This window comes from Alnus glutinosa, chromosome 12 (genome assembly GCF_958979055.1).
Source record: "Alnus glutinosa chromosome 12, dhAlnGlut1.1, whole genome shotgun sequence".
Classification (NCBI taxonomy): domain Eukaryota; kingdom Viridiplantae; phylum Streptophyta; class Magnoliopsida; order Fagales; family Betulaceae; genus Alnus; species Alnus glutinosa.
The window spans coordinates 1,844,324-1,853,751 of NC_084897.1; the positions used below are offsets into that span (position 1 = coordinate 1,844,324).

At 39.5% G+C, this 9,428-nt stretch overlaps 1 protein-coding gene across 1 annotated transcript; it reads right to left on the reverse strand.

Moving 5' to 3' along the window:
* Positions 1–5,915: 5,915 nt before the first annotated feature.
* Positions 5,916–8,334, reverse strand: LOC133852166 (pentatricopeptide repeat-containing protein At3g62470, mitochondrial-like). Its single transcript, XM_062288859.1, has one exon. The coding sequence runs from the start codon at positions 8,156–8,158 to the stop codon at positions 6,110–6,112; it is 2,049 nt and encodes a 682-aa protein (XP_062144843.1). The 5' UTR covers positions 8,159–8,334; the 3' UTR covers positions 5,916–6,109.
* Positions 8,335–9,428: the final 1,094 nt, after the last annotated feature.

Consider the following 9,428-nt stretch of genomic DNA (forward strand, 5'->3'; position numbering starts at 1 on the left):
TGCTTAAAAAAAATCATTAAATCATTCAATGAATCTGTTCTTTGCACAAATCATAAAAGATATCCGGTTTAAACCAAATCATCAAATGTATCCGTAGAACGAAACACAATGAATATCCAACGTTTTGATAAATAAAAACCGAAGCAATCAATTATGTGAAATTATCTCAAATCATCAAATGTATCATTGAATTACAAAAGATATCCAAGAATCATCCCACAAATTGAAAAGAAGTAAAACATTGAAAAAATTAAACCAAATAAAATTGGATAGTATAAACTTACACGAAAATATTGTTGCTCTTCAATGGTGAGGCTTCATCTTCAACCTTAGTTGAAAAATTAGCTACACATGGCTATTGAAAATAAAACCTACCCTAAAGAAAAACTAAAAAAAGAAAATATATTTGAACTCTAGCTTCATCCCTTTTTATCTTGAGGTTTAGAGGTCTATTTATAAGGGGAAAACAAATCCTAGAAGCCCTAGAATTCCTAGAAAAATCGGAGGTTAGTCTCCTAGTTTAAGTAGGAGACTCAAAACTCAATTCAAGAAGGAAAAGGACTCCAAATCTGTCCAGATTTGTGGTCTTTTATTGCGAGACACTCTTGGCATAGCAGACGTCCGAATTAGGAAAATCCTATTTCATAAGGATTTGTAGAAAATTGAGTTAACTTTCCAACGCCACTTGATTCACCTTAATCGGATACTTGAGCTTAAAGTTATGACCAAAAGACTGTGACATATGCTGAATTTAAAATTTAGTCCAATCCGATTTTGACTCCAATTAGAGAAATTCCAATTTAGTCATCTTCTTGATTTGGTTGAACATAACCACATCATCTAGGTCTTCTCAAAGTGTGCTTTCTTTCACCATAAAGCTATTGTTTTATCTCAATGACCTGCAAAATACTAAAATAGCAAAACTAACCAAAAACATTAGAAAATAACAAAACTAAAGGTTTAGTAAATGCAAATTAAGGAGTCTACATATGCAATATTTGGTACTCATCATTAGACACTAAATAAGGCAACTAGCGTATTAGGATTATTTATCAATTAGGGTTTCTGTTAGACACTAAATAAGGCAACTAGCGTATTAGGGTTATCTATCAATTAGGGTTTCTTCACCTAAGGCAAGCAGCTACCTCCTAAGGCAAGCAAAGCTACTTTCCTACTCAGCCCTATCCCTATATAGCAAGTCAATAAGCCATGTTTCTTTTCCTTGTTTGCTGAATAATCTAGCTTATAAATGTAACCCTAGCCTATGAGCTAATTATCAAATGAATTATCAATGAAAATTTCCCTCTTTTAGTTTCAGTAATTTAGGTTCCTATCAATTGGTTTCAGAGCCAAACAAACTCTGAATTTTGTGTTGTTCGATTACAATGACAACGACGGGATCAGTTGATCCAGATCATCTCGCTCGTTTCATGGAACGATCGGAGCGGCACATGAAGGAGGTGACAAAAGCCCTTGCCACCCTAAATCAGAAGTACGATAGGCTGTCCACCCGCGTCCAGCGGCTGGAATCCGAGTTCAGCAAAGGCTGTGCTAATGGTGGTGGTGCCCCACCACCTCCTCCACCGCCTCATGCCATGGACAACAACTCCAGTACAGGAAACAACCACGAGCCCCGGTGCAATGACAACACCGAACATACAATAATTCCAACAACAGATTCGGTGGAAGACACCTACCATCTGCTCGACGAAATTCTTCCACATCACGGTTTAGAATCTATCGTGAAGAAGAAACTTCCAGATCTAGTTGATTGTGATAACACTAAGCAGACCTCGTGGGATGGAAGGTCTGATCTGAAAATCACTTTGGTTTGTGCAGTACCTAGTGTGATTATATCTCAGTCCTCGAATGCGGATGCGGTGGACTTTGTTGTCTTGAAACACCGATGGCGTTGGAAGCAAGTGGAAGAAGAAGAGGATGCAGAAACTACCGAGGTACTAGGGATTTCAGTTGCTGCCCTTGCCGGAGAATGTTTTCCTAATTTCCAACCTTGAGGACAAGGTTGATCTTGAGAAGGCGGGAATGTTAGACACTAAATAAGGCAACTAGCGTATTAGGATTATTTATCAATTAGGGTTTCTGTTAGACACTAAATAAGGCAACTAGCGTATTAGGGTTTCTTCACCTAAGGCAAGCAGCTACCTCCTAAGGCAAGCAAAGCTACTTTCCTACTCAGCCCTATCCCTATATAGCAAGTCAATAAGCCATGTTTCTTTTCCTTGTTTGCTGAATAATCTAGCTTATAAATGTAACCCTAGCCTATGAGCTAATTATCAAATGAATTATCAATGAAAAGTTCCCTCTTTTAGTTTCAGTAATTTAGGTTCCTATCATTATGCAGACAGAATTTAATGCCCTTCTTCAGAATCAGACTTGGACTCTAGTTCCTCCTCAACAAGCTACAAATCTAGTGGGCTGCAAGTGGGTGTTCAAAGTTAAGAGAAAGGCGGATGGATCTATTGAACGGCATAAAGCTCGTTTTGTAGCTAAAGGGTTTCATCAACAGGCTGGCCTAGACTATGGGGAGACTTTCAGCCCGGTTGTTAAACCTACAACCATTCGGACAATGTTATCTTTGGCTTACTCTCGCGGCTAGGCTATGCGTCAATTGACGTTCAAAACGCCTTTCTACATGGTTTTCTCGATGAAGAAGTCTATATATCTCAGCCACCCGGATTCTCTCATCCAAGGCTACCGAATCATGTTTGCAAACTACAAAAAGCACTCTATGGCTTGAAACAAGCCCCACGGGCCTGGTTTGCCCGACTGAGCACCAAACTATATGATCTGGGTTTTACTAGTTCTAAGGCAGATTCATCTCTTTTTATTTTACGGACTACATCATTAACTATGTTTGTTTTGGTCTATGTTAATGATATCATCATCACTGCCTCTGTTCCAGCAGCTATTTCTGATCTTTTGCAGCAGCTTCGGGTCTCGTTTGCAGTCAAAGATCTTGGCAAGCTCAACTACTTCCTCGGTGTGGAAGTTGTTCCACTGAAATCTAGTCTCTTACTCTCTCAAAGACGCTACATACTTGATCTCCTCAAGTGTACCAATATGCTGGAAGCTAAGCCAATTTCATCTCCAATGTCTTCTTCAAGTTCTCTCTCAGCATTTGATGGTGATTCTATGGACGATCCTTTGCTCTATCGTAGTACCGTGGGATCTTTGCAATATTTATCTCTCACACACCCAGACTTGGCCTTTGCAGTAAACCAAGTATGTCAATTTATGCACAAGCCCACTAAACTTCATTGGCAAGCTGTCAAACAGATACTACGCTATCTAAAGCACACGGTCTCTCATGGTCTTCTGCTCACTCGGTCGAATACATCTACTCTTGAAGTCTTTTCCGATGCGGATTGAGCCGGATGCCCTGATGATCGAAAATCTACTGGCAGCTATTGTGTATTTTTTGGATCCAACCTGATTTCTTGGAGTTCTAAGAAACACCCGACAATGCCCAGATCGAGTACAGAAGCTGAGTATAAGTCTGTTGCCAATGCCACTGCCGAACTGCTATGGATTCAATACCTTCTTCGAGATCTTGATGTCCATCTTTCTTCTCCTCCAAAGTTATGGTGTGATAATATTGAAGCAACATACTTGGCTGCCAATCCGGTTTTCCATGCTAGAACCAAACATGTGGAAATTGATTTTCCACTTTGTTCGGGATCATGTTGCTGCCAAAACTCTACAAATTCTGTTCATCCCCAGCAAAGAACAAATAGCTGATGTTCTAACCAAACCGGTTGCTTCAAATTGGTTTCCATGGTTTTGCTCTAAGCTCAACGTGCAAGCTTCCCCGTTGACCTTGAGGGGGGATGTTAAAGCACTCGGACTCTTGTCAAAGAGTCCGAGCACTAAAGGTCTCTTATCTTCAACCGAAGATAAGAGATAACTTCTAAAGTTTGACTTGTAAACAAACCAGTTAGACTTAGACTAGAATTCTAACTGGTTATATTTGTTTAGATCAGAATAGGTTTAAATTAAACCTATCCTTGAGTGTAATCCTATTTCTATGTAAACTCTCCTAGATAGAAACCTTCTCTATCTCAAACTTTTGTAATCAGGTTCTCTATATATACAAGTGCTAGCAACCAGTGGAAATCACGGTTGAAATACAATTCAGATAAATCTTTTACACGGGATTAGTGGCCAATGCAAGGGCACTTACGTTGTCACACCAGATTGTAAGGGCAGTGGTTAAGGTAACACAAATATCCTTGAGTAACATCCGTAGCCAAAACATTTCGGCAATGGTGATAGCTAAGGCTCGATACTCAGCTTTGGTGCTGCTACGAGAAACAATGGGCTATTTTTTGGCACTCCAAGAGACTAGATTGCAGCCTAAGAAAATAGCAAAACCTGTGGTAGAGCGATGATCATCAAGGTCGCTGGCCCAATCACTGTCATAGTAGGCAGTGAGATGAAGAGGACCTCGAGTGTAATGCAGGCCATGATCAACAGAAGATTTGAGGTAGCGGATAACTCTTTTGGCAGCAGACCAGTGAGCAGAGGTAGGAGCATGCATATGCTGACACAGCTGATTGACAGAAAAAGAGATGTCTGGGCGAGTGAGGGTGCAGTATTGTAGAGCCCCCACAATTTGCCGATATGCTATAGGGTTAGGCAACGAATCTCCATAAAATTTGGATAACTTGAGACCAGAAGGTGAAGGTGACTTTGCAGGTTTGCTTCAAGCATCTTGGAGCAATTGAGGAGAGTGTGAATGTATTTGGCTTGACAGAGATGCAGGCCAGTAGCTGTCCGAGAGGCTTGAACACCAATAAAAAAATGGAGAGGCTCGAGATCCTTGAGAGGGAATTCCTGTCGCAGCTTAGAGATTAAGGCTTGAATGATGTTTGGATTGGAACCTGTGATAATAATGTCATCCACATAGATTAGCATGATTTGGCAGTGGCTTGATATGGCAAGTTGTATCTTGTGTATCCTGCTGTTAGGTATGACTTGTGCGATGGAGGGCTATCTTGCCTAATGTGATTAATTACCTCGGCTGATTCCACAATTTGAGGAGTAACAGGTGGATTGGAGGATACTGCTTGGACATCACGACTGGATCCCATGATTTGAGGAGTTGCATGATTTGGTCTCTTAGTTTGGGAAGTTCCAGAATATGCTGGAAGTGTATCATGCTCTGGATGATTGGGTGCATTGACAGAATGTGTGTCAACGGCTACTTTTGTTCCAACGGCTATATTGTCTCTAACAGGATTGGCATGCAGCAAATGTTAGAAAATCTTTATAGGACCCACTTGTACAAGCAAGTGGGTGGACAGCCCCAATTTTTCTTGAACAAGTGGACCTCATATTAGTTTCCTCACATTTGCTACCTTTTAACGGACAAATTATCCCGGCATATTTTAATAATCAGGATTAATTCCTCTTCTATGTGGTTCCTTCCCCAAATCACTTGCGGCAGCTGCTACGTTCAAAGGACTAGGACCATACTGTACTTATCACCTTACATATTTATGAGATCCGGATTCTCAACAATTTTCTTGCCAGGATTACTAGGCACCAAATGTGAGAAAATCTTTATAGGACCCACTTTCTTGTGCAAGTGGGTGGGCAACCCAAAATTTGCTTTGACAGATGGACACTATTAGTTTTCTCACAATTACTGCCCAAGTTACAAGCAATCCGGATAACAAAATTGTTATAGATCTATATCCATAATTCTGAATCCAGTTAACCAAAAGTAATTCAAAAAATTGAACCAGGCAAAATTGTGGCTCCCTTAATCCCTGCCTTGTTCCTTAGATTCTGTAAATCATAAAATGTATGGTCAGAAAGCAGTCAAAATGAAAGAATATAAGGTTTTGGAGGTTGTATTCGTTAATAGAAGATCCAGATTAACCAAGAGGATGTCACTAAAAAAATTAATTGAACCAGGTTGATAAAAACACTTACAAATACAAAATATAACAACTTCCAAAAATATACAACACTGCTCCGGTAAGCCCAGTCCCAAATAATAAACTACAAATCATACCAAAAGTTGGGCAGTCAAGTGTGGACTTCAGTCAGACGGTCGCAGAATCATTGGCCCTGAGTAGGTAGCTTAGGTGTACAGCTCACTAGCTTTAATAGGATCTCTTCTCTTAACCCTTTTCTTCATCATGTCAGCCCACCTGGCAAAGACATTGGACTCTTCAAACTTACCCGCAAACTTCATCTTCCGAGCCAACTCCTCAAGTATGTCTGGTTTCCCAGCTCTAGAGAAATCAGCTGCAAACCTGTTGTAATCAAGCTGAGGTGCTTTCATTCCTTTCTCTATCATTTCCTCCAAATATTTACAAGCATCTCCCGATCTTCCCTGACTTATGAGCCCTCTAATGAACACCGTATAGGAATTATCATCGGGGCAACACCCCTTCTGGATCATCTCATCCCAAACTGCATGACCCATTTCGTAGTTTCTTGTTTGGAAGTAGGATTTCATTATCATGTTATAAGTGTGGATTGATGGTTCGATGTCACTCTCAATCATCTTCTTATATATCCTCACTGCATTATCTGGCATTCGTCGACACGTCATCAATTTAATCAAGGCATTGTATGTGTGTCCATCAGGAGGACAACTCTTTTCTTTCATCTCCTTAAGCAATCCAAATACCATGTCCATATTCTTCTGGTTCCCAAACCCTGTGATCAAACATGTGTAAACCACAGCATCTGGCTGGCATCCAGATTCAATCATTTCATCAAAATATTCAACCGCTTCTTCCATCTTTGTTTGCTTGCATAAATCCCGAATCAAAATGGTATAGCTCCTAGCATTGGCTGATGGACCCTTGGCCTTCATGACTTCGAACAATTTGATGGCGTCAGACCTCTTCTTACACCTCAGCAACCCTTCAAGCATAATATTATGTGCAACTATATCAGGCTTGAATCCCTTTTCAATCATCTCATTCCACACCCTGCCTGCTTCCATCAAATTCTTTACTCTGCACCAACCATTAAGCAGTACTGTATAAGTTTGCAAATTATGCGTAAACCTACCTTTCAACTTCTCAAAAAGTGTCTGTGCTTCTTTACCAAGCTTTGCCCTCCCAAGAGTATCAAGCAAGCAATTAATTGTATCGACACCCACTTTAAATTTATACTTCTTCATCAGCTCAAAAGTTCCAACAGCTTTCTTCCTTTCCTTTGCAGCAGCAAAAGATTTAATTGCAATCATAAAAGTCTCGATTGTCAAAAGCCCTTTCTCACCCATCTCTTCAAGCATTGACACCATGGTCTCAAACTGCCTCGTCTTCCCTAATACATTCATCATCACATTATATGTCCTCGAATCATGGACAAACCCTGGCTTCTGCCCCGCCCAACAGAAAAACCGAAATGCCGGTTTTCGAGCGTGTTTGAACCGTTGCAACACATCCACAACCAAATCATGCGACAAATCAATCCCACATTCATCTAGAACCGTCTCCATGTTCCTATCCAGTGCAAACAATTCATCGATCACCTTGCATACCCGATTGACCTCATTTGGGTCCACACCCGACTCACCCCCAACTCCTTCGGTACAATCACCATCACCATTACCATCATCCCCACTATTATTTTCGGCATCAGAATCTATGCCACCGCCTGTCACACGAGCAAACCCCCTATAACCAAAATCTAACACTTTTCCTGGCAAATTAACAATGGGCAACACTGGAAGTCTAACATTGATGACCCTACAGTTTGTACTCGGCAAACCCCTATGCCTCAAATCTAGCATTTTTCCTCGTAAATTAACAGTGGGTAATGACGCAATTCCAGGATTAACATTTCTAGAGCTGTGAATTAGCAATTTTTCTTGTAGATCAGAGAGTGAAGTGGGGTGTGGCAAAAGAAGTGGAACTTGACAATGAGAATGATAGAGACTACAATGAGAATGAGAATGAAGCATACGAGACAGGGGCATAGAGCTACCATTAGGAAGTCGCACTTGCTCTCCGCGATGCGGTTCTTGTCCTCGTCCCTGATCGAGAGCGCGTAGCTGGGTGGCGGTGAAGTGGCCATTGAGGTTGGGTATTACCGTTGAATGGGGCTGAGAATGTCGGTACTGACTCACCAAGGTCGATGCTTTGATGGGTTTTCTTAGAGAGAGCGCCATCGGGTTGCCATATATATATGTGAGTGGAAGATCGAGATCGGTGCGCCGGTTGGTAGTGGAAGGTAGGGATAGCGGGTGAGAGAGGGACACAGTGTCTAAATGATAGAGTTCAGTGGCCAAATCTGCAACGAAAATGGGCAAAATGTCGTCGTTTAACTTGTCACAACGAAATGCTTAGCATGCTACGATGAAAAGCTTCGCCTTAACAGAATATGTTATCAACTCTTGATGTTAGGCTGTTAGAGCATTCCTAGCAGCTTCCCTTCCCTTTCCCTTCATTTTTCCTAAATGTAGGGAATAAAACTACTTTTTACTTTCCTATTAAAAAACACCCCACAGCAGCTTCTCTTCATTTTTCTCTATATCATTAAAATATTATTTTGTTACTTTTACTTTAATTAAAAGTAAGAAAAGAAAGAGATAAAGTAAGAGAGAGATTATATTTTTAGAATAAACAATTGAATGGGAAGTGAACAGTGCTTCCCAATTCCTATGGAACAAATAATTGTAGGGAAGCTGCTGTGGGATGGTTTTTTTGACTTTCTTAAAATTTTTCCTAAAATTTAGGTAACAGATCCCTTATAAGGAAGCTGTTAGTAATGCTCTTATAATACTTCCGACCTAATAATTGTCGTTGAGTAATGCAATATATTACACAATTATCTCACTAAACTGATGTGATATTATTCACTCACTGTTAATTTTTTTTTTCTTTTAATAATGACTATTACAATGGTGAATTGGTAATTTCGCTTTAGTATAATGAGAGTGGTATATAGTGTTCCTCAATCGTCAATACCGTTTTACCACAATTTTACTATTATCTCACTATTTTAATGTGACATTGCCAATTTATTATTGGATTCTTTTTTCTTTTTTAATCATGACTAATCTAAAGGTAGATTAAAAACGTTATGTTAGCATAGTTAGATGATAATGAAATAATAACGTGGTGTATATCATTACTCTTTTAAATTACACAATTTTATGTTTGATTGGTTGTCCATATCAAATGGGTTTCCTTTTTAATTCATTTAACATTTTATGATCCATTAGCAAGAGAGTAGAAAATAAGATACACAGTGAATGAGGTAATTAAGATGAATGTGTCAAATTTTAAAAGGTTACAACTTTGAACAGAGTTTTATCCGGACTCTCTTTCAATTCAGTTTATAAAATTGTTATATATATTATAAAAATGTGAAAAATACATAATTTTTTTTATTAGCATTAAAAGAATTGAAGATATTCTATTTTAAATTTCAAAAAA